The 25931-nt window shown below is 37.5% G+C and overlaps 2 protein-coding genes and 1 long non-coding RNA gene across 6 annotated transcripts in view; 2 read left to right on the plus strand and 1 right to left on the minus strand.

Moving 5' to 3' along the window:
* The window catches only part of smal (smoke alarm), a 236821-nt gene extending 215723 nt beyond the window's left edge, over positions 1–21098 (minus strand). For 2 of the 4 annotated variants that reach the window (XM_065867303.2, XM_036822587.3), the window contains exon 1: positions 20529–21098. The gene's annotated coding sequence lies outside the window, so the exon portion shown is untranslated. The remainder of the gene's footprint in view (positions 1–20528) is intronic. The other 2 variants (XM_036822589.3, XM_036822586.3) reach the window with 1 other exon arrangement.
* On the plus strand, positions 4492–6327 carry LOC118879693 (uncharacterized). The gene is made up of 2 exons (XM_036822590.3): positions 4492–6075; positions 6131–6327. Exons 1-2 carry the CDS (start codon positions 4825–4827, stop codon positions 6137–6139), a joined length of 1260 nt encoding a protein of 419 aa, XP_036678485.1. The 5' UTR covers positions 4492–4824; the 3' UTR covers positions 6140–6327.
* Positions 21099–23604: 2506 nt separating the features above from the next.
* Positions 23605–24160, plus strand: LOC118879699 (uncharacterized). Its single transcript, XR_005016035.3, has 3 exons — positions 23605–23809; positions 23867–23957; positions 24020–24160. It is a non-coding gene; the product is annotated as an uncharacterized lncRNA (long non-coding RNA).
* The last annotated feature ends 1771 nt before the right edge of the window (positions 24161–25931 follow it).

Here is a 25931-nt window from a genome sequence, read left to right on the forward strand (position 1 = left end):
TTTTTTTTTTTATCTTTAGGGTGGTAAGTTGATCCTCCAGCTGTCCCTTAACGGGACACCCTATAGCGTCCTGCAGCTTTAGATTCCAAGGAGCTGGTGGTATGGAGTCCTGTGGTTACCCAAAGGAAAGCTTGTTGGATATCGTATTACTGGTGGTTCTGCTGAAAATAGACTTCTATTAGTACAACGCAACCAAACTGTTTTGGTCAGAACTTATATTCTTTGCGAGGACACGCCCAGCAAGATGTCCATATAGGGAGCGAAGTCCCACTCGGCTTGTTCCTCCCACTGTGATATTCTAGTGGATCTCCTCCAGCACTTCAACTATTCTGCGGATTTTCCCTGTTGTGGTATTGCTTGCTGTCGGTGAAGTCACACAATAATGGGACACAGCTTGTATTAGGCTTTCTTTTTCATCTGCATTGATATCCTACGTGCGTTTTTGGGGTTTTCCTTCCATTCTTATTTTTTTGTTTCTATAACGCGCTTGCACGAACACCGCCAAGGATTAAATTTCTTATTCTTTGGGCCGCGTCTAACGGCGTTCATCGAAATTCACTCGCTAAAACTGGTATTTTTTCTGGGCCCAACGAAAAGCGTTAGCCGCCTGTATGCCTCTCGCTCACTCCAAGGGTTAGCTCGCGGTTTTCGTGGATGTGAGTGCAGTTATTATGCTCCAATTTTCACTGCTGCTTTAATAAATCACCGAAATTTTACTTTATATATTCAATTTATACTAAGGTTGAGCTATGAAGTTATTTGGATATTGGCATAACCAAGTTTTTTTACAGAAAAAGTTTGGTGTTTATATCCGTTACTCGTAGAGTAAAAGGGTATACTAGATAAGTCGGAAAGTATGTAACAGACAGAAGGAAGCGTTTCCGACCCCATAAAACAAGAGTTCAGGGTCACTAGCCGAGTCGATCTAGCCATGTACGTCTGTCCGTCTGTCCGGATGAACGCTGAGATCTCGGAAACTATAAGAGCTAGGCTATTGAGATTTGGCGTGCAGATTCCTGAGCTTCTTACGCTATAGTCGAGTACCCCGACTATCAGATACCCGTTACTCAGCTAAAGGGACCAAAAGGAAATGGAGATATGCAAGCAGCAAAGCGAGATTAAAAGGCGCCACCTACCGGCGGTAGACAGATTTAAGCGTTATGGGCGTTAGAGTGGGCGTGGAAATTTTGTTTTGGATCAATCGAGAGGTGTTGACGAGACCAATACATTTCAGTTAAAATATTTTATCTAGCATGAAAATTGTGGGCGTCACAGGCTTGGGCCGTTTGTGGGCGTTAAAGTGGGCGTTTTTTTGGGTCAATCGATAGGTATTGATGAGACCAATACATTTCAGTTATAATTTTTTATCTAGCATGAAAATTGTGGGCGTCACAGGTTTTTGCGGTTTGTGGGCGTTAAAGTGGGCGTGGCAAACTTTTTTTGGGTCAATCGATAGGTATTGATGAGAACATTACATTTCAGTTAAAATTTTCTATCTAGCATCAAAACTGTAGGAGCCACAGTTTTGGGCGGTTTGTGGGCGTTAGAGTGGGCGTGGCACTTTGCTGAAACAAACTTGCGCTGCGTAAGAAGTTCAGGAATCTGCTCGCCAAATCTCAACAGCCTAGCTCTTATAGTTACCGAGATCTGATCAAGAATATATATACTTTATGGGGTCGGAGACGCTTCCTTCTGCCTGTTACATACTTGCCGACAAATCTAGTATACCCTTTTACTTTACTCGTAACGGGTATAACAAGGAACAACGCTATAGTTGAGTACCTCGACTATCAGATACCCGTTACACAGCTAAAGGGACCAAAGGGAAATGAAGATATGCAAGCAGCAAAGCGAGATTGAAATGGTTATGTGGCGCTAGACAGATTTAAGCGTTTTGAGCGTTAGAGTGGGCGTGGCAAACCTTTTTCGGATCAATCGATAGGTATACTCGTGCATTTCAGTTAAAATTTTTTTCTAGCATGAAAACTGTGGGCGCCACAGATATGGGCGGCTTGTGGGCGTTAGAGTGGGCGTGGCATATTCGCGTAAAAAACTTGCGCTGCTTACAAGGCTACGGAATCTAAATCTGAAATCCAAATTCTCTATCTGTGATAGTTTCCGATTTATATTTACTATTTTTTGAAGTTTGTGGCAAACTTTTTTGGTCAATCGATAGGTATTGATGAGACCAATAAAACTTTTTTTGTAGCATTAAAGGCATTGGGCGGTTTGTGGGCGTTAGAGTGGGCGTGGCACTCTGCTGAAACAAACTTGCGCTGCGCAGGAATCTCAGGAATCTGCATGCCTAATTCCAGTATTGTAGCTTGAATAGTTTCCTACACCTAGAAAAAAAGAAACATTTTTCATGAAATGCGAACAATCCGTTCTCCATTTTTAGTTCTCACATTTCCAACGTTTGTTCACGAAAATCGAACGGTGTTGGTAACAATTTCTACCGACGAACAACTTGGTTCAAAAGTGCGAAAACTGTTCTCAGATATCGAACGCCATTCATGAAAAAGCTGCGATAGACGCGTTAAAGTCTATCGAAATCAATAATTTTTCGCCACATGGTTGATGTTTGTTTATTTCAAAAAAATCAAGAACATTTTTAATGATTTGACAACAATCCGTTCGCTAAGTTCCGTTCATAAAAAACGAACGCCGCGTGGTCAAATCATGAACATTTAGGTGTAATTGTAAACGCTTCACTGAAAAATGCCTTGACAGTAAATGGGGAGAACGCTGTTCTTAAATTATCAACACCGTTCATAAAAACATGTATGTAGGTCTAATGTCCCGATTTTCCGGACTCGAAAAATTCGCTCGGTGGTCCAGCTGCTAGACCGTCTGCCTTCGACACATGGAAGCACAGGTTCGAGTCCGCAAGAAGACGGTTGTGAATTGTAAGTTTTATTAAAATATTATTTCAAATGTTTATATGTACTTCTATTAATAAATAAATTCTTTGTCTTCAGCAAAATATCCAAAATACATTGAATTCTAGCAATAACAAAACATAAGGTGGGAAATTAAATAAATCTCTACCAGGCGTCCAGAAAGTCTAGCATGTACACAAACCTCGTTATACCCGTTACTCGTAGAGTAAAAGGGTATACTAGATTCGTCGGAAAGTATGTAACAGGCAGAAGGAAGCGTTTCCGACCCCATAAAGTATATATATTCTTGATCAGAATCACTAGCCGAGTCGATCTAGCCATGTCCGTCTGTCTGTCTGTCCGTCTGTCCGTCTGTCCGGATGAACGCTGAGATCTCGGAAACTATGAGGGCTAGGCTATTGAGATTTGGCGTAAAGATTCCTGAGCTTCTTACGCAGCGCAAGTTTGTTTCAGTAGACTGCCACGCCCACAAACCGCCCGAAACAGTAACTCCTACAGTTTTGATGCTAGATAGAAAATTTTAACTGAAATATATTGTTCTCATCAATACCTATCGATTGACCTAAAAAAAAGTTTGCCACGCCCACAAACCGCGAAAACCTGTGACGCCCACAATTTGCATGCTAGATAAAAAATTTTAACTGAAATGTATTGGTGTCGTCAATACCTATCGATTGATCCAAAAAAAAATTTGCCACGCCCACTCGAACGCCCATAACGCTTAATTCTGCATACCGCCGGTAGGTGGCGCATTTTAATCTCGCTTTGCTGCTTGCATATATCCATTTTCCTTTGAGTAACGGGTATCTGATAGTCGAGGTACTCGACTATAGCGTTCTTCCTTGTTTTTTTTATATTTTTATGTTCTCAAGTTAACCCCGAAATGTTCTTAAACTGACACCATTCGTTCGGAACCCAACCCTAAAGTTTCGGTCACATTTTACGAACGACCGTTCATGAACTGTCAACAAACGGGCTTACGCACTTTTTGACAACGTTTGGTCTTGATTTTTGAACGTTTCGAACGAATTTTTTTCTGGGTGTAGATCTCAGCGTTCATACGGACAGACGGACATGGTTAGATCGACTCGGCTAGTGATCCTGATCAAGAATAAATATACTTTATGGGGTCTGAAACGCTTCGTTCTGCCTGTTACATACTTTCCACCGAATCTAGTATACCCTTATACTTTACAAGTAACGGGTATAAAAACTAATATACGGGGGTGTAACAGAAATCCCTTCTAGCCAAATTTCGCCCGAATAGCAAATCTCGGTCTCACAGACGTCATTTTTGACGGTTTCTAAACGCCCCGTATTTTGACAGAGGTTTTGATAAAATAAACCAACTTACAAATGCTTGCTAAGAATACAATTTTATTTAATTCTTGGACGTTGATGCACTATGGTCAGTACAAACAAGTGGCCCTTACGACACCAAGCAATGCTTGTTACGCGCGGAGCCCTAAACCGATTTGGGCAAGTAAACGAAATCGCGGACATGGAAAAAGACGACATAACAATAGACAGTTTAAAATACATGCTCACATAGAATGGCTAGTAACATAGTGTAGCAAGCAGACACACACACACACACACACATACATATCCCTAAGCATCTGTTCTACATTAAGTTAGGTCACACTATTATTAAACACATACATACATCCCTGTTACTCTTAAGAAACACTATGCTTGTCTCACTCCCTCATACTGTGTACCCCCAACGCTTGTAACATAGGTTAAGCCTGTACAAATCTGCACAATAAAGATCACTTTTGCTGCGACCGCCGAACAAGAAAGTGCCGTCTACAATTTCAGAAGTGGGATTACCGCGAAAAATTTTTTCTCGCGTCCCTAACTCTGCCTACGAGCAAAATAAAGCAAAAGCTATTACTTGAGTTATTTAAAATTGTGCGTAATCATGGACACCATCGCTGCAGACAACTACACAGCATCAGAACTTCGATGTTGGCTGGAAAAACTTGGGTTGCCTAAAAGCGGCACCAAGGCAACACTAGCAGCGCGGTTGAATGGTGTGCCCCCCGAAGCACGAGGAGATTGTCCAGTACTGGACCCGAAGGACATGACCGACATTGAAGCTGGGCCTGAGGAAAGGTCAAATAGTGCTGCAGTTCAAGGAACCGATCAGGACGATGTCGGGGCTACATCGCTGGATGCCCAAAACAACGACGAAACCGCCAACAACAACATGTGCGTTCCAGAAATTTCCATGCAATTGGAATCTCTGAAGCGCCATTTAGAAGTCGTCCAATTGGAAAATGAGTTTCTCAAATTGGAAGTTTCCCGGCGTCAGCCATTGAATAGAGTGACCGCACCTTCGACGAGCAATTTGCCAGAAATCCAGAACAATGTTTCCACACCAAATCAAACCAATGTCACCCTATCGGATTTGGAGAATATTGTTGCAGAGGCTGCCAGGCCTAATACAGCCATTTTTAACAACAATTCTTTGGTGACCATGGTTAAGGAAATGCTTCCACCTTTCGACGGTGCTGTTAACAGCAAAGTGCCAGTTAACACGTGGATCGCACAGCTCAACGCGATCATAAAAATGTACAAGCTGAGTGAAGACATAACGCGCATACTGGTTATGTCAAAGTTGAAAGACCGCGCTCAAATTTCGTTGCACTCTTCTGAGAACTTTCTGTCCTTGCCAGTCCAGGACCTGTTAACTCAACTCGCAGAGGCTTTTCAGTCAAAAGAGAGCAAGATAATGTCCAGACGCAAGTTCCAGGAGCGAAAGTGGCAACCAGCTGAAGACTTTGCTACGTACTTCAACGACAAGACCCTGTTGGCTGCACACATCCGGATAGACAACGAGGAATTAATCGACAGTATCATCGAAGGAATACCGGATACTCTTCTACGGCAACAGGCACACATGCACTGTTTTAATTCATCTGCCCAGCTGTTGCAGGCATTCTCCAAAGTAACATTGCGGAAACCATCTCTCGCATTTGGACGCCACAAAGACGTTTCCGGAAATCAGCCCGGACCCGCTGTAAGATGCTTCAACTGTAACTCCGTGGGTCATTTCGCGGCCGACTGCCGCAAGCCTAAGCGCGCGTACGGCGCTTGCTACGGTTGTGGAAGCTTGGAGCACCTGATATCTCATTGCAACGAGAAGAAGAACGCAACCAAAAATGAATATGTGAGACCGTTTAAAATTTACTTTAATTCACAGCCTAATCAGTGCCTATTTACAGAATGCCTAATCGATTCTGGGAGTCCAATTAGTTTTACGAAGTTATCCTGTGTTGAAAACATTCTAAGTAGTAACATCATTAACGTTAATGAAAACAACTTTTCGCATTACTTTGGCTTGAACCACAGCCCTTTCGATATACATGGAAAGATGTCATGTTTTGTTATTATGAATAAAGTAAAGTTTAATTTCGAATTACTAATTGTGGCAAACAAATCGATGGCATATAGCACTGTTTTGGGAAGAGATTTTATGAACATTTGTAACTTTAAGATTGTTAGGGAAAATGATTGTTCAAATGATAGTTTTGCTAATGATTGTTCAAATGATAGTTTTGCTAATGATTGTTCAAATGATAGTTTTGCTAATGATCGTTCAAATGATAGTTGTGCTGATGATCGTTTAAATGACAGTGGGGTTGATGATCGTTTACAGGATATTTGTTCAAAAGATAGTTACTTTGCAAATGATCGCTCAGATGAGAGTAATAGTGAGAAGGATAGCAGTTTTAGAATTTATTGCTCAAATGTTGGTCAGATTAGAAACGATTGTGCTACTGATAGCTGTGAGAAAGATGATTGTCTAAATGATAGTATTAAGGTTTATTGTGGTTACAAAGAAACACAAAGTGATTCGTGTAAAATGATAGAGTCAAGTCAAAATTTAAGTGTCCAGCCGAGCGATCATTTCGAGTCAGAAATTATGTCAATTGAATACCCTGATCCAGCCGAATGCAACCTGTTAAATGTTAGCGATAAGTGTGAGTTTGCGTTAAGAAAAAAACTGATAGATATTTTTGATAAGTTTTATACGAAACCGGAACGGCCGGAGATCCCCTTAGTAAAATGGGAAATGAAACTGAATTTTGATACAACTAAACCGTTCAATTACCCTCCAAGGCGTCTATCATACGCAGAGAAAAGTCAAGTTCAAAATTTATTAGACGATTACATAAAAAACGGTATTATTCGAGTAAGCGAGTCTGAGTATGCATCACCTATAGTTCTAGTAAAGAAAAAGTCTGGAGAATTAAGAATGTGCGTAGATTACCGAACCCTTAACAAAAACATGCTTAAAGATAACTACCCTACCCCCTTAATAGATGACCTTATTGATAAACTGTCTGAAAAAACTATTTTTACCAAGTTAGACCTTAAAAATGGGTTCTTTCACGTGCACATGCATGAGGATTCAATCAAGTATACCGCTTTTACAACACCTATGGGTCAGTATGAATGGCTTAGAATGCCGTTTGGTTTACGAAACGCACCAGCAGTTTTTCAAAGATTTGTGAACAAAATCTTTGCCGATTTGGTTAAAGAAGATAAGGTTTTAATTTATATGGATGATATTTTAATAGCAACGAAAGATAGTAAGAGTCATATGGAGATATTAACGGAGGTATTTAAACGACTGGTAGATAACAAGCTTGAGCTTAGGTTAGACAAGTGTGAATTCCTTCAAAGAGAAATAAAGTATTTAGGATATATAATATCGGGAGAGGGTATTAAACCTGATTCGAAAGGTATGCAAGCAGTAAAAGACTTCCCTGTACCGACAAAAGCGCATGAGGTTCAAAGTTTTCTTGGACTGTGCTCCTATTTCAGACGCTTTGTCAAAGATTTCTCAACAAAAGCAAAGCCGTTGTATGATCTTGTAAGAAAGGACAGAAAGTTCGAATTTGGTGCGAAAGAGTTAGAGTGTTTTGAAATATTAAAAGTAAATCTTTTGGAAGCCCCTATTCTGGCCTTATACAATCCAAAAGACCCAACAGAGTTACATTGCGATGCTAGCGCCCTAGGTTTTGGTTCAATTTTAATGCAGAAAAAGAAAGATAGTAAGTTTCACCCCGTATTCTATTTTTCCAAACGCACGACGGATGTGGAGGCGAAGTACCACAGTTTTGAATTAGAAACGCTCGCTGTAGTTTACTCGTTACAACGCTTTAGAATCTATCTTCAAGGAATACAGTTCAAAATAGTTACAGATTGTAGTGCTCTTACCCTGGCGTTAAATAAAAAGGAATTATGCCCAAGAATTGCCAGGTGGGCACTTTTTCTTCAAGATTATGACTACACTTTAGAACATAGAGCCGGCAAGCGTATGCAACATGTCGATGCACTTAGCAGGAACACACACATACTGTCAATCGATTCTAATTCATTTGAAGAAAACTTAGTTATATGTCAAAGTAGAGATGAGAAAATTAAAAGTATAGCTGAGAAACTTCAGGAAACAGAATTAAAGGATTATGAGATGCGGAATGGAATAATTTACAGAAAAAAGGATAAGAATGGTCTTTTATTTTATGTGCCAAGCGAAATGGAAAGCCACGTTCTTTTTAGTTACCATGATCAGTTAGGACATGTTGGAATAGATAAGATGGTAGAAGTTGTCTCAAAAAGTTACTGGTTCCCCAAAGTTCGTGAAAAATGCAAGCGGCACATTAATAATTGTTTGAAATGTATCGCCTATTCTGATAAGTCTGGTAAAGACGAAGGTTTCCTTCATAGCATCCCCAAAGTAAGCATTCCCTTTGATGTCATACACATAGACCATTATGGCCCGGTAGACAAGAGTAGAGCTAACAAACACGTACTGGTGATTATAGACGCATTTACAAAGTTTGTAAGACTTTATCCGGCAAAAACTACAAAGTCTAGGGAAGCAATAGTAGCATTAAAGGACTATTTCAGGTCGTATAGTAGGCCGCGATGCGTGATTTCAGACCGTGGGACATGCTTCACATCTAAAGAATTTCATGACTTCTTAGAGGAAAACGAAGTGAAACACATTAAGATAGCCACTGGATCGCCGCAGGCTAATGGGCAAGTCGAAAGAGTTAATAGAAGCATAGGCCCCATGATCGCTAAATTGACTGATCCAGACAAGGGATTGTTCTGGGATACAGTTTTAGAAACAGTTGAACACACACTTAATAATACGATTCAAAGATCAGTTAGTCAGCACCCAAGTCAAGTCTTATTCGGAGTGTCTCAAAAAGGAAAAGTTATAGATAGCTTAAAAGAGAAATTAGAAGAGTTAAATAAAGATAGAGAAAGTAGGAATTTAGAAGTAATTAGAGAAAAAGCTACTCAGAGCATCGAGAAGCTGCAAGAATACAATAAGTTACGCACAGACCTTAAGAGAAAGATTGCTAAAGAATACCAGACGGACGATTTAGTAATGATCAAAAACTTCGATTCTCATGTAGGCGTATCTAAAAAACTAATTCCAAAATTCAAAGGCCCTTACAGAGTGACAAAGGTTCTTCGTAATGATAGGTATGTCTTGGAGGACGTTGAAGGTTTTCAACAGTCGAGGCTTCCTTATAAGGGAGTTTGGGCAGTAGCAAATATACGACCATGGATTAATAATGCAAATAGTTAAGAGATCAGGAGCTCTCTGGTCAGGATGGCCGAATTGTAGCAAGCAGACACACACACACACACACACATACATATCCCTAAGCATCTGTTCTACATTAAGTTAGGTCACACTATTATTAAACACATACATACATCCCTGTTACTCTTAAGAAACACTATGCTTGTCTCACTCCCTCATACTGTGTACCCCCAACGCTTGTAACATAGGTTAAGCCTGTACAAATCTGCACAATAAAGATCACTTTTGCTGCGACCGCCGAACAAGAAAGTGCCGTCTACAATAGAAATTTACAAATTATTGGAAGATAGAAAATACATAAGTTTATCATAGTTAGTTGCATTAGGGCTATCAAACAGTAAGACGTGACACAGTGCATTATAGTCGTCACAAAGAACCCGAAAAGGATCATGAAGGGCATAATTGGATCTACAAATTGGCAGGGACAACGGACGAAAACGACGAACTGTTCTACAGGGTACATTTCAGTTGAGGGAACTAAGAAGGAAGGGAGAGTCGACATCACCATTAATTAATTTATGCAACACTAATGAAATCTTTAAAGTATCAGCATACTAAAATGTTTATATTTACTTCAGGTTATATTTAAAAATAAGCATTTTATAAACCGTCTTGAAAGAGTTAGCTAATAACAAGGGAGAACGCCAAATCTCAATAGCCTAGCTTTTATAGTTTCCGAGTTCTAAGCGTTCATCCGGACGGACGGACGGACGGACATGGCTAGACCGACACGGCTAGTGATCCTGATCAAGAATATGGGGTCGGAAATGCTTCCTTCTGCCTGTTACATACTTTCCGTCGAATCTAGTATACCCTTTTACTCTACGAGTAACGGGTATTAAGACCGTCAGCAAACCGTCCAGTCTGACAGTGGTACAAATTTGCTCGAACTTAAAAATAATAAATTTCGGAGTAGTTATCGAAATGTTGTGTTAACGAATTTTTTTATAGTACGGTACTTAGTATTGTAGTAAAAAACAAGGGAGAACGCTATAGTCGAGTACCTCGACTATCAGATACCCGTTACTCAGCTAAATGGAGATATGCAAGCAGCAAAGCGAGATTAAAATGCGCCACCTACCGGCGGTATACAGATTTAAGCGTTATGGGCGTTAGAGTGGGCGTGGCAAATTTTTTTTTGGATCAATCGATAGGTATTGACGACACCAATACATTTCAGTTAAAATTTTTTATCTAGCATGCAAATTGTGGGCGTCACAGGTTTTCGCGGTTTGTGGGCGTGGCAAACTTTTTTTTAGGTCAATCGATAGGTATTGATGAGAACAATATATTTCAGTTAAAATTTTCTATCTAGCATCAAAACTGTAGGAGTTACTGTTTCGGGCGGTTTGTGGGCGTGGCAGTCTACTGAAACAAACTTGCGCTGCGTAAGAAGCTCAGGAATCTGCACGCCAAATCTCAATAGCCTAGCTACCATAGTTTCCGAGATCTCAGCGTTCATCCGGACAGACGGACAGACGGACAGACGGACAGACAGACAGACGGACATGGCTAGATCGACTCGGCTAGTGATCCTGATCAAGAATATATATACTTTATGGGGTCGGAAACGCTTCCTTCTGCCTGTTACATACTTTCCGACGAATCTAGTATACCCTTTTACTCTACGAGTAACGGGTATAATAAAACCTATTTCTGGTAAAAATTTCATGTTCAAAATTATAAAATCATGCCGCCTTTGCAAAAAGGTGGCAGCACTGTCGTGAAAAAGGTCGTATTTTTTGCCGGATAAGAAGCCGGCTATGAAGAAGAAGAAAACATGTGAGTAAAAGTAAACAATTTTTGTTTATTATTAATTAAAAGTAATAAACGTCGCAAATTTTTTAGGGGTAAACATAGGTCAGCAGCACAAGACACCATATTCTGCATCCTAGGCTCTCGCAGTTTTTTGTCTTCGCAAGTACTCTAAAGCAAGAATTCGTTCAGATGGCATTCTTGTTTGCTTTTAAAATTCTTGACAATTTACAAATGTAAATAAACCAATTCAGCAGCCGCTAGCAGCTGTTCAGGGCTGCAGTATGTACCGTAGCGGGTAATACAAATTTATCATTTTTATACCCTTACAGAGGGTATAATGATTTTAGTCAGAAGTTTGCAACGCAGTGAAGGAGACGTTTCCGACCCCATAAAGTGTATATATTCTTGATCAGCATCACTAGACGAGTCGATCTAGCCATGTCCGTCTGTCCGTCCGTTTCTACGCAAACTAGTCTCTCAGTTTTAAAGCTATCGGGCAGAAACTTTCCCAAAAGTATATAAGTCGGAAGCAGTCGGATAGGACAACTATATCTTATAGCTCCCATAGGAATAATCGGAAATAATGTAAAAAAATTATATCTTTGGTGCTTTCTAACATATAACCTCATACGCTTGGAAATAAAATTTTTTAATTAGTTCTGAATTTTGAATTTAATTTTATCAAAATCGGACGACTATATCATTTAGCTGCCATAGGAACGATCGAAAAATGGGTGGGAAAATAATATGAAACAAATTATAGCTTCGGTGTTTTTAACATATAACCTCCTACGCTTGGAAATAATATTTTTTAATTAATTCTGAATTTCAAATTTAATTTTATCAAAATTGGACGACTAAATTATATAGCTGCCATAGGAACGATCGGAAAATTGGTGGGAAAATAATATGAATCATATTATAGCTTCGGTGTTTTCTGACATACATACTATTGGGAATACAATTTTTTGCATTTTTAAATTTAATAAATACAACTGCAATGGTATACAAGCTTCGGCTTGCTAAAGTTAACTTCCTTTCTTGTTTAATTAGTTTTGAATTTCGAATTAAATTTTATCAAAATCGGACTACCATATCATATAGCTGCCATAGGAACGATCGGAAAATTGGTGGGGAAATAATATGAAACAAATTATAGCTTCGGCGTTTTTTAACAAATAACCTTCTACGCTTGGAAATAACATTTTTTTAACTAGTTCTGAATTTCGAATTTAATTTTATGAAAGTCGGACGACTATACCATATAGCTGCCATAGGAACGATCGGAAAATTGTTCTGAATTTCGAATTTAATTTTATCATAATCGGACGACTATATCATATAACTGCCATAGGAACGATCGGAAAATTGGTGGGAAAATAAAATTAAACAAATTATATACCATTTTTTGTATTTCTAAATTTAATAAATATAACTGCAAGAGTATACAAGCTTCGGCTTGCCGAAGTTAACTTCCTTTCTTGTTTTTTTTTATTTTGTACAATATGCGCTTTAAAGAAGTATTCTTTTAGTAATTTTGCAAAAAAATAGCATAAAATTAGTTTTAAACTTATTGGAAAATGGTCAAAATAAGTCAAATAAAATTCGATAATTATTCAATATTCGATAGCTAGTGTATGGATACAGCCCTGAACATTTTTCGGAAAACCAAATCGCTCGGATTTCTGTGACACCAACGGTTTTGATGGGTTGGTTTCCAAACCAATCTTCCCCAAATCCGTCGTCGGTTTCTGTGACACCCCTGATAATAAAAATCAGCCTCAAAGAGGAATTCAACTTCGAACACTTCATCCGAGGGCTACCAACTAAGGCAATGCGCTATAGCCCATTTATAATTTTTAAGCGCAATGTGCCTTTTAAGTCGATTCCTTTTCGCCATCATAATTTAAGAATTGACGAATGAGCCAAATATTGATTTTTGACTTTTTATCATCGCAGAGCGTCGGGAGCGAGAGAGCAAGAAGCAAAGTAACGACACTCTAAAAATAAATTCCTACAATTGTGAGCCTTGTTTTGCAAAAAGGACGCCGCCTGTGTACATTTTTTACTCCTGGTTACTCATCTAGGTATTTTATAGTCTTTGTTATTACCATTATAATTCTTAACAAAAATAGTAAAATCCTTTAAATCTACGTTAAGTAGGTAAAATGATGTAAAATAATTTTAAAATAACTGTTATTTAATAACAAAGATAATTGAACACTGTTTTTGTAAGATAACATCGAAACGAGCCAAAAATGACATACATACTATTGGGAATACAATTTTTTGCATTTTTAAATTTAATAAATACAACTGCAATGGTATACAAGCTTCGGCTTGCTAAAGTTAACTTCCTTTCTTGTTTAATTAGTTTTGAATTTCGAATTAAATTTTATCAAAATCGGACTACCATATCATATAGCTGCCATAGGAACGATCGGAAAATTGGTGGGGAAATAATATGAAACAAATTATAGCTTCGGCGTTTTTTAACAAATAACCTTCTACGCTTGGAAATAACATTTTTTTAACTAGTTCTGAATTTCGAATTTAATTTTATGAAAGTCGGACGACTATACCATATAGCTGCCATAGGAACGATCGGAAAATTGTTCTGAATTTCGAATTTAATTTTATCATAATCGGACGACTATATCATATAACTGCCATAGGAACGATCGGAAAATTGGTGGGAAAATAAAATTAAACAAATTATATACCATTTTTTGTATTTCTAAATTTAATAAATATAACTGCAAGAGTATACAAGCTTCGGCTTGCCGAAGTTAACTTCCTTTCTTGTTTTTTTTTATTTTGTACAATATGCGCTTTAAAGAAGTATTCTTTTAGTAATTTTGCAAAAAAATAGCATAAAATTAGTTTTAAACTTATTGGAAAATGGTCAAAATAAGTCAAATAAAATTCGATAATTATTCAATATTCGATAGCTAGTGTATGGATACAGCCCTGAACATTTTTCGGAAAACCAAATCGCTCGGATTTCTGTGACACCAACGGTTTTGATGGGTTGGTTTCCAAACCAATCTTCCCCAAATCCGTCGTCGGTTTCTGTGACACCCCTGATAATAAAAATCAGCCTCAAAGAGGAATTCAACTTCGAACACTTCATCCGAGGGCTACCAACTAAGGCAATGCGCTATAGCCCATTTATAATTTTTAAGCGCAATGTGCCTTTTAAGTCGATTCCTTTTCGCCATCATAATTTAAGAATTGACGAATGAGCCAAATATTGATTTTTGACTTTTTATCATCGCAGAGCGTCGGGAGCGAGAGAGCAAGAAGCAAAGTAACGACACTCTAAAAATAAATTCCTACAATTGTGAGCCTTGTTTTGCAAAAAGGACGCCGCCTGTGTACATTTTTTACTCCTGGTTACTCATCTAGGTATTTTATAGTCTTTGTTATTACCATTATAATTCTTAACAAAAATAGTAAAATCCTTTAAATCTACGTTAAGTAGGTAAAATGATGTAAAATAATTTTAAAATAACTGTTATTTAATAACAAAGATAATTGAACACTGTTTTTGTAAGATAACATCGAAACGAGCCAAAAATGCGGGAAATATACAGTATTAGGTAGAGTTCTTGAAAGCCTAATTTTAGAAAAGTGTACTTTTTTACTAACTGAGCTTTATGAGAATTAAATACTCTACAAGATAAAAGAGGTTTCAGAGGAAAACAGCTGAATTTATTTTGTAGCTCTTTTTAAACATATAAATTGACCTAAAAATTGAAGTTTTCATGTTAAAACTTAAAGACGAAAATACGAGCACCATAATCAATAAAAACAATGTCAAGGTCACAAACACAAGTTACAAATCCTCTGATTGGATGGTATTTCAAAAACTTCAGTGTTTTTTTTAGTTCTGTGACAATTTAAACTATTGAGAATAATTGTCGATTTACCAGCGCTGCCCCTTTTCACAGCTGATAACTTAACAGTGATGCGCTCTGTTGAATTTTTTTATTAGCAACATTCGAGATTGATGTTATCGAAATACATTCTGATAAACAAAAAGAATTTTAGCGACTTTTAAAAAATGGGTTTTTGCAAAAAAAAAAAAAAAAGGTTCAAATTTACCAAAGATCAAGTGTACAATAGGAGGTATGTTCAATTTTCCTGTAATAGTCATACATACATGAGCTTGATCGCAATAGCAAAATCAATATGTATATTTCCGTTCGCAAGGACACGTTCTCTTGGTTAACGTATCCCGTACTTAATTATATAAACATTTTTTCAATGATTTAAATAAGTGTGTATAGTTACACAGCGGAAATTCAACCTACTACATTTTTCGGGCTTTTAATAATTTATTTATACAAAAAGTTTAAGTGTAAGACAAACATGTAAATGATATTCTTTTACTTAAAAAATATCTTATAAGAATTTTGTGTGATCCATTTAATGATGCATAGTTTTGGGCAATCAAGGAAAGCGTCAAATGTTTTTTATACTGAACTGAATCGGGTTGCAATTTTTATCGCTCAATTACATCCAAGCGGTAATTTTTATAACAAAATGTTTTATAGATTAGAAGTTGAGGTATGTCAACTTATAATAGACAAAAAGTGGTAAAAAAAAAAAACTTTTCACCATAACTTTAAATCTTTCGTATTTAGAGAAAACTCTTTTCAGCGACAAATAGTACGTATCTTTGGATTTCCCGCGAGTTTTTCCAAAAGGGTATACTACATTCATGGGAAAGTATGTAACAGGCAGAAGGAAGCGTTTTCGACCTCATAAAGTAAATATATTCTTAATCAGGATCACTAGCCAAGTCGCTCCAGCCATGTCCGTCTGTCCGTCTGTCCGTATGAACGCTGAGGTCTCGGAAACTATACAAGCTACAATACTGGGATTAGACAGGCAGATTCCTGAGATTCCTGCGCAGCGCAGTTTGATTCAGCAATTGTCCACGCCCACAAACCGCCCAAAACTGTGGCTCCTACAGTTTTTATGCTATTTGCTTTATGCTGTTCTCATCAATACCTATCGATTGACCCAAAAAAAGTTTGCCACGCCCACTTTAAAGCCCACAAACCGCCCACAAACTAAAAATAATCGTAAGTATGAACGCGGATATCTCGGAAACTATCAAAGATAGAGAAATGCGATCTCAGATTTAAATTCCGAAGCCTTGTACGCAGCGCAAGTTTGTTACGCGAATATGCGACGCCCACTCTAACGCCCTCAAGCCGCCCAAGCCTGTCGCGCCCACAATTTTTATGCTAGATAAAAAATTTTAACTGAAATGTAAAAGTCTCCTCAGTAGCTATCGATTGATTAAAAAAAAGATTGCCACGACCACTCTAACGACCAAAAAACCGCCCAAGCCTGTGGGGCCCACAATTTTAACTGAAATGTATTGGTCTCATCAATACCTATCGATTGATCCAAAAAAAAATTTGCCACGCCCACTCTAACGCCCATAACTCTTAAATCTGTCTACCGCCGGTAGGTGGCGCATTTCAATCTCGCTTTGCTGCTTGAATATCACCATTTCCCTTTGGTTCCTTTAGCTAAGTAACGGGTATCTGATGGTCGAGGTACTCGACTATAGCGTTCTTCCTTGTTTCATTCTAAACTCTTATTCTGTCATATCAGATTGATGTTTGTGTTATTGATATATAAAAGTTTTATTTTTCACTTTTTTTTCTTCTTATATAAAAATTAATTTTAAAACCCCTTTAAGTTTGCTTGTTTATTTTCAATATATTTCGGGTCCATTACAAACATATTTCGAGGACCTATCAATGTATGGCCGATCGCTGTAGACTCGGACCACTCAGGTAGGTTTACAACAGCGCCAAGTGAGTCCTTTTCCTGTCCAGTAAATTGGTGGGCGTTAAATCGCCCAGCTCGGCATCATGGTCAGCCATTTGACTTTGTTGTAGCGCAGTGTGTGTAGTCCAGCCACCGAGACTCACGTTGCGGTGTCCAAAAAGAATAATAAATTTAAATTAGACAAACATCAAGTAAATACAACTGAATTAGAGATACTAACCATTTCCAAAATTAAGTAAACAGCGCACAATGACCGCGGCTTATGAATGACAGTCAAAAAACATCTTTAATATCATACTTAATACCATAAATACACAAAAGGCACAGTCATTCTTTTCTTTTCGATGTTGCGTTTGATATGTAAAACATATCAAATTGAAACGAATTCATATCAATATGATACGAATTCATACCAATATGATACGGATTCATATCAACATTTGTAACTGATATGATTTTGTATCATATTAATATGAATTTGTATCAATATAATATTTAAATAGTGATATGTGAGAATTGAGGTGAGAATGTGTAGAAATATATTTTCTAATATTCAAAGCTAGCCTGTGGCACCAAGTATGGCGATTTTGTAAAATTAAGGGTTATTTTTCTTCTGAGTGTATTAAAACATTTGCCCGGTGCTGAAAATCTTAAGTTTTTGTCTTTGAGCTTTCAACACAAAACAACGAATAGTGTCCACATGTTACAGATTCTACTGGAACAAATAGGTAGTGTCAAGATATTTCACGAAAAGTTCTTAATCAATATCACAGCTACAGATAAAGATACCTTTTGCTACTTTGAGTAACCGAAACACTTCATCGTTTTTTAAAAGTACATGACATGACAGCAGCAGTAATTATTTTACAAGCTAACACAAAAACCTCGAAGCATAAAAATTAAAAAAAAAACCGGCAACAGAAGACTAACCACCAATTAAACACAGAGATATTAAAACGAATTATTTCTTCTTGCGGTACAATATACCTGCTCCAGAGTGATGTGGGTAAGAAATTAAAGAAAATGTAGCACCTGTGTGCAGTCTTTTTATATGCATGTACAGGTTTCTCTGTATCTGTTTTCGGATCAGATGTGTCTTTTTTGCTTCGCCTTCGGTGGCGATCCGAACAAATAAATTTGCGGTAAACTTATGACAGTGGACTGCTGCCACCATCTAGGGCCGCAGGAAACATTATTCTTAGTACGATGCTAATTAATAAGAGGAAGTGGAGGAGTAGGAGTTGACTGGGGCCAATTCGATGGTAGCCATGTGGGCAGCGACAAGGTCTCGTCGAAGCAGAAACAGATAAAAAGCTCGAAACACTTCTGACACTTTTGAGAATACATTTTTATGATTGTTGTTTTCGCCAGCCTTTAAAAAATGACCTGGGGGAAGCATTGTCAACAGAGTGACGGTAAATGAGAATTGAATTAGAGGAAGAAGCATTAATTGAAGCTCACTGGAGGGATTTAATTTATTAACAAAATAATAAGTGTTTCCTTGCATTTGAAATAATACTTTGATAGTACAAATGCGACCAGCTGCTGTATTTAATAATTCTATCAAACATATTTATATTTTTATACCCGTTACTCGAAGAGTAAAAGTAAAAGTATGTAACAGGCAGAAGGTAGCGTTTCTAACCGCATAAAGTACATATATTCTTGATCAGGAACACTAGCCGAGTCAATCTAGCCATGTCTACTTTAACGCCTATATAACCATATATTGAGATCGCGGATAGGTGACGCATTTCAATCTCGCTTTACTGCTTGCATATCTCCATTTCCCGTTGGTCCCTTTAGCTGAGTAACGGGTATCTGATAGTCGAGCTATTGCCTCGAAAACATATTCATTTTTAACTCCGCCTAGTCAAACCAAAACAAACATGAAGCTAATTATTTCTTAACTAAAATGTAAGGTTAAATAAAAAAAATAACGAAGTATGAAGGGCGAAGTTTAAAAATTTCGTTTCAATTTAAATTTAAATTTATGTTAGCGTTAGGAAGAGTGAAAACCAAAATAAATAAATAAATAAAAAAATTTATGTTATAAATCTATCAATCAGTAGTGCTTCTGTTATTCTCTAGGACGCTGGCGTTCGCGTCTGTGTTGCGCTAATATAAAAGTCCTGGAAATTTTACTGAAATTTGAATTAGGAACAAAGCATTGTGTATCTTGTTAAATCTAGAAATCTATTTTCAATTTTATTTTGACGACAAACGCCGCTTTAGGCAGCCTGATACCATCTTGCTCACTCGTTTTAATTGGTGTAATTATGATTTTTACACAAAAATAAATATGCATACGCCATTTCGGCTCCTTCTCGCGGTTACGACAATCATCGGATATCCAGCCACGTTAAGACTCAATCTCAATCTTAAATTTTGAATATAGCCCAGGGGAGCAGGAAAAAAAATTCAAGACATTTACAAAGAATGGAGGGGAATATGAGGTGTGGGGAACTTTAATTGCCTGCTTATTGTTCTGCTTAACTACCTTCAGGATCAACGGAAAAGTCATAGTTATTAAAAAAACTTATAAATTCAGGGGGGCTGTACCTAGCCTTATTGTGTGTCTAGAGAGGGGTCTGAAGATTCCAAAAACCTGAGATTGACAGACAACCTGTGCAAGAGCCGTCAGAAGAATCGTCTCAAAGTATTTGGGGAAGCCTTTTCTTTGTCCGAGAAAGTTGCTTCCATGCAAGGCGTGTTAGTTTGATGAAGCCAAGACGTTGACAGTCTGACTCTAGTTATGTATTAAAGGAAGGGCTTCCGACCTAAAGGTATATATATTCTTGATCAGGTTCACTAGCCGAATCGAACTAGCCATGCCCGCAAGCCCGTCTGTCCGTATAAACGCTTAAATCTAGGAAACTTTAGAAACTACAAAGTTGGGATTTGGCATGCAGAATGTTCTGGCCCAGCTCAAGTTTATTTCAGCAGGGTTCCAATCCCACCCTTACGCTGCCCTTTTTTTGAAGATTTTGTACAAGTGTTTTTAATACCCATTTCAATTTTTTCGGAATATTTATATAAAAGTTATAAGCAAATAAAGTGATCAATCTCGAAATCAACCGATTTGCTACTTGCATATCTTCATTTATCTTGAACTCCCCTTAGCTGAGTAACCTGTATCAGATAGTCAGGTCACCCGACTATAGCGTCCTCTCTTGTTTTAATTAATTATGAGAGTTTACTTTTTTTTCTTGAACTGTAACTTGCCAAACCCAATTTTTTTTGCAAAAATTCCATTTAATGTATATCCACTACTCTTTATCAACTTAATTCGTTTCAGAATACATACATATCTAAATAACTTTAAGGGTTGAAGCAAGAATAGTCACAAATTTTAAAAAAGTTTCTGTGTACTTATTTTCTATATCATAAAACCCATTTTTCACTATTAAATAACTTACCTTAATATTCCAAGTATTTTGAAATAGGCAATAGTTGACTTAAGGTGTATATTGATTGTATTCCGTTGGTAGTGTGTCAAAAAACGTAGCAAAAAAAATAAAAAATTTTCAACTTTAAAGCACTGTACACTAGGGCTCCAAAAGATTCTCTAACTTTTGCTTTATTTTGATATGTTTAAGAACATCTGGTGCATTTTCTCATGTGGCACATTTCACACACTTTGCAGCTCTTTGCTGCAGGCAGCCGCAGGTGCACAATTGCCGCATCTTGCAGGGCGAAAATGCTCTCTATACCAATTCGAATATCAACACTCGCGATACCCGCTCCCTTCGGGTCGAATTTTTCAAAACTCGAAGAGACGACTGTAAGCAGAATTATTTATTCCGAACGGGGGCTCTACTCGATTCACGACCGCGTTGCCACAAGCGTAAGCATTGTGTTGTTCCTGCCTCGGGCGCTGGGATGAGACTGAGGCTGAACAATTAAAAGGGAGAGGCGACTGGGAGTGCGGACGCGACTGGGACTTATTTCGACTATTGTAACGCTCGGAACGAAGGTCGATAAGCAATTGAATCCGCCAAGCGGTGTAACTTGCAGCGCACCACTCATTTGTATGTAATATGTGGAAGGTAAGAGAAGGCCTGAGGGAGAAGCGTGAGTGGACGTGCTCTCACTTCCTCTCTTTTGTGGATTCTGTGCAGTCATTAGCTAGCGCAACGCACAGTTCGCAAATGCTGCAAAGGAACGGCGAGTACTTGAAACTATTATTGAACCAGCCAATAAATTGGGTCCATGGAGTCTTGTGAGTGGCTCTAGGGATGTTTGCAAAGCTATTTACTATTCTCCATCATTTTTACGTTTCCCCAGTCTGTCAGACTCTGCAAGAGGGATACACTTACCTGTCTGCTCTCGCAAGTTCGAATAAAGCCCCAAATAAGAAAGAGATTTATAGTATAAGAGTTTTCTTTGCCCTCTTTTTCGCTTGGGGAACGAATGGAATCTGAGCGGAACAAATCAAGGGCGATTCGAAATGTTGCTTTGCTTTTTACTTTTCCCTACTTTTCCTTTCGCCCGGTTTTCCCAACGAATTCATCTTGAAAATAGTGGACTTCCGCCAATCGTGGAGACGGACGAATTTCAGTCGTCGGCGTTCATCAAAATATTGAAAATACAACTTATCTTAATGCGTCATTATGAGCGTGCTTTGCCCCTTTAAGATTTCTACGCAGAAACTTGGATTCTGTCTAATACATACATACATATGTACATACATACACAGACAGAATTCGCATATTAAATTTGTATGGAGCGTTTCACATTTTAAGTTTCTGATACTTTTTTATGCTCGGGGGACTAGGCTCGAGACCCACACACTAGACAACATATTTTTTGTAATTAGTAATTTGACAACCATTAAATAGAAATTTTTTTTTTATACCCGATAATTGGAAAATAAAAGAGAATACTATATTTGTCGTAAAGTATGTAACGTGTAGAAAGAATCGTGTCCGACCCTATAAAGAACATATGTATATAATCTTGATGATCAAGTTGATCAGGATCATTAGCCGAGTCGATTTATCCATGTCTGTCTGTCTGTCTGTCCGTCCGCATGAATGCTGAGATCTCGGCATGCAGGTTTTTGAGGTTCTGGAACAGAACAAGTTTACTCTAGCAGGGTGCCATGTCCACTCTAACGAAGATATTGTAAAAGTGTAAATGCAATTTGGTTTAGATTATCAATATTTTCCTACATGTTAAGATTATTTAAATCGGCTCTAGGTGGCGCCATTGCGGAGTGTGCAATTGCTGCATATCTCCATCTCCTTCGAACTCCCCTGAACTCAGTAACTGGTACACAGAAAAAAAAATTGATATGATATGATGGTCAATTTGTTGAAATCCAGTATCAATTCGGCCTTGATACGGCACATATCAATTTGATATGTTCGAAATGGTAAAAACGATATTTCGGTAATATCAAGGTTTCAAATTTTAGCGAGCTCTTTCAAGCTTATGTGGTGGATGACGAACTGGAATCTTTTAAGGTTGTATAAAAACTATAAATATAAGTTAATCGCAATTAAGAAATTTTAGTTGATAAGTATACATAAGTACGAAAATAAGACCCAATGTAAATATCTAAAATAATGTGTAAATAAAAATTACTGCAAATATTTTAAACACTGTAAATAGGTAATAAAACGCATAATAACAAAATTTTGGTATATTATTTTTTATTTAAATTTGTCTTTGAGATTATATCAAATTAACAATAATATAAATTTGGTATTTTTAATATTCAATCTACTACAATGTACATTTGAAATTATAATATCAAATCTACAATAATATCAAATTTACAACAAAATGATTTTTAAAAAATTGATACCGCTTAATGTAAAAATGATATTACCGAAATATCGTTTTTACCATTTCGAACATATCAAATTGATATGCGCCGTATCAAGGCCGAATTGATACTGGTTTTCATCAAATTGACCATCATATCATATCAATTTTTTTTTCTGTGTATGGACGCGGTGACATGGCTCAAGGCAAAAAGCTTTTTTGTTTTTTTTTGTGCCTAAAACGCTGTGCCGCTGTTGACGTCAGCAGAGAAGTCGGCGCAGCGTAGAAGACTGCCTACGAAAACGATCGTGCAACAAAGAGAGGCAGATATTCGGAGCTTCCCTCTCTTTCTTTGTCTTATAACCTGCCTGCACTCGGCGCTCTCAGAGACAAGTTTCGGCAGGTCCGTTATTTCTTTTGAGTCTCTCCTTTATGTTCGGCTAGCGACTAATGCGTAAAAATTATCGTGGCACAGCGACATGTGAATGCCCTAATATTTTAGGAGCATTATTGTGTATCGAAAAAAAACAACTAATATTGTTTTATAAAAGTAAATTATTTTAATGTTATGCTTACGTATTATACATTAATATTACAATATAATTTTTTAGTTAAGTTATAGAAATTTAGTTCATTAAAATTTGTTTAAATATTTAAAACATTTTAATAGTACAATTTTTAAAGAATTCATTTTGTATTTTTTACTCAAATGAGTAAAAATTATGTAGTCGGATATTTTTTGCTTTAGAAAGGGTAAAGGTGCAGTGGCCCGCGCCAACAGCGAAGAGAAATTAAAAGAAATCATGTAAAGGAGTGAGAGGAATACTAGGTTCATTCTGTTTGAGTTATTGAAAGGGAAGCAAGCCATTTAAATTGTGCGCAGCAGATTTACTTCTTTCGTTTTTTAAAGTGAAAATAATAAAGTCAGGTAAGTGTTACATTAGGTTGAAGATTTTGTGCATTGATCTTAGGTTAAAGTATTAAGGTATTCAATGGGTGCCGTAAGCCGAAAATGGATGATGAAATGTTTTTTCGCCAATAAAAATCTTGCAAAGGTTGAAACACAGCTCTAAATGGTAAATATGCAAATAAACAAATAAAACGCATTTTTTTAACATAAGCTCATGAATTTTTTCAGGAGCAAAGGTTTAAGGAAGGCGATGACCAATGTAAAAAGCAAGTTAACGTAACATTAAACTAGGCTTACTAACAATAATTGTCCTTTAACAGAAATCCTAAATAACACTATTTAATTAAAATGAATAAAATGAATAAAAATGTATGTATTTTAAATTATTTTTCATAAAAAAAACTCATTGAAAAATTCTGATTTTCACAAGTGTTTTCACATGGGACGTGTCACCGGCACGTGACAGTCCATACGAAATATGAGTATAAGGAACAAGTGAAGTCCCGTGGGACTTCGAAAAAATTTTAATTTGAATTTTCACTTGTGAAAATACAGACATCCCATACAATTTTCTATATGGAGCGTCACTTGTTCTTCACTTGTGCAAGAGGACATGTCCCACGGGATTCAGAAGGTGATTCACAAGTTAAACTTTTTTTTTTAACTGAAGGAGACTTTCAAGAATAAGCAAAATTTTATGAAAAGCAATGAAAATCGCGTGCATCTGTCTATACATACATATGTACGTATGTACATGAGAAGCGACATTGCAGGGCGGCGTAGAAAAAATAATTAACATGTACATACATCTAAACATAAATTTAAGCGCATTTTAAAATATGCTTTTGTTTAAATGTAATTATGTTTATTGTTAGATGTACATACTTATTAATTTTGTTTTCACGCTGAAACAGCCTCTACACATACACACGCTTACGCATACGTATGTATGTACATACATAGTTGCACGTGCTTTTGTTGTCGTAGAGCAGTTTTATAAAAAAAGCCACTAAGAAAATCGCACACGATTTTAGTTTTTTCCGCTTATTATGTTACTATGTTATTATAGCCCTTTAGACATATACACATTATATATGAAGTTTACTCACCTTTTCCTTGTTCTGCGCACTTAGGGAAACACTGAAAATGTACGTCTGACCGGATTCACGATAAAACTCAAGTGTCAAAAAATCCACTAAAACGTATGTAAGTGAAAGCGAGACAACATGATCGAAGTAGGCCAATTCGAATTTCGAATATATCTTTTTCGCTTCCACTCACGTGATTGATGTCGCCATTTTCGATGTCAAAGAATTTCGACACCTTGACATTTTTTGGTATCAATTTGACATTATTTAATGGTAAAAAATATATGTGTCTAAAAATCACAACTTTACCATGCGCATATCAAATTGATCCCGGCTCGTTTTTTTTTCTGTGTAACACGGATAACAACAACCTATCAAGTGGAATGTACCATTGCAAGCTATGTGCACATGAGGATTTTGATCGAATGGTACCACAGCGAGTGCGTGGGCCTTGGTGATGATCACAGCTGGCAATGAGACTGCGAGAACATAATACGCGACGTCATCACAGAAGTGGTGCCAACGATACCGATGTCATTCCACAAACCCCAGGCCTCCTCATCACCGACACAAGGAAACGGGTTGGCGAAACTTCCATACAACCCGTCATATCAAGCTTCTCCTCTGGAACACATTAACAAAAATACACAATCCGCGTCGACGACGGTCACGACTACTAGCATGACAGCAATTTGTCGAACCTAACCTCACATGGTCCGGCCCCGGTTAAGCCACAGCTGATCAGGCCAAAGGAAGCCGAAGCCGCAGGGCGCTTATTAGTGAGACCAGACGCAGCCAACAAAATAATGCTGACCTCTGGCATACCAACACCTTCGCAGATTGCCGCTCGTCAAGCGATCCCAAGGGAGTTGCCAGCATTCGATGGCAAACCCCCAAGCTTAACCATTGTTTTATAGCAGTTTTCAAACTAGCACAGAGATCTCCGGCTACACCAACGCGGAGAACCTCATGCGCCTACAGTCAAGCCTAAGAGGTAGGGACCGAGAACGAGTACAAAGTATATTACTATTACCAGCGATGCTCCCCGAAAT

This window comes from Drosophila suzukii, unplaced genomic scaffold (genome assembly GCF_043229965.1).
Source record: "Drosophila suzukii unplaced genomic scaffold, CBGP_Dsuzu_IsoJpt1.0 scf_15, whole genome shotgun sequence".
In the NCBI taxonomy this organism is placed as follows: domain Eukaryota; kingdom Metazoa; phylum Arthropoda; class Insecta; order Diptera; family Drosophilidae; genus Drosophila; species Drosophila suzukii.

What these genes read in the sequence shown, in the direction of transcription:
- LOC118879693 (XM_036822590.3), top strand. Translation starts at nt 4,825, where the DNA reads ATGGACACCATCGCTGCAGACAACTACACAGCATCAGAACTTCGATGT.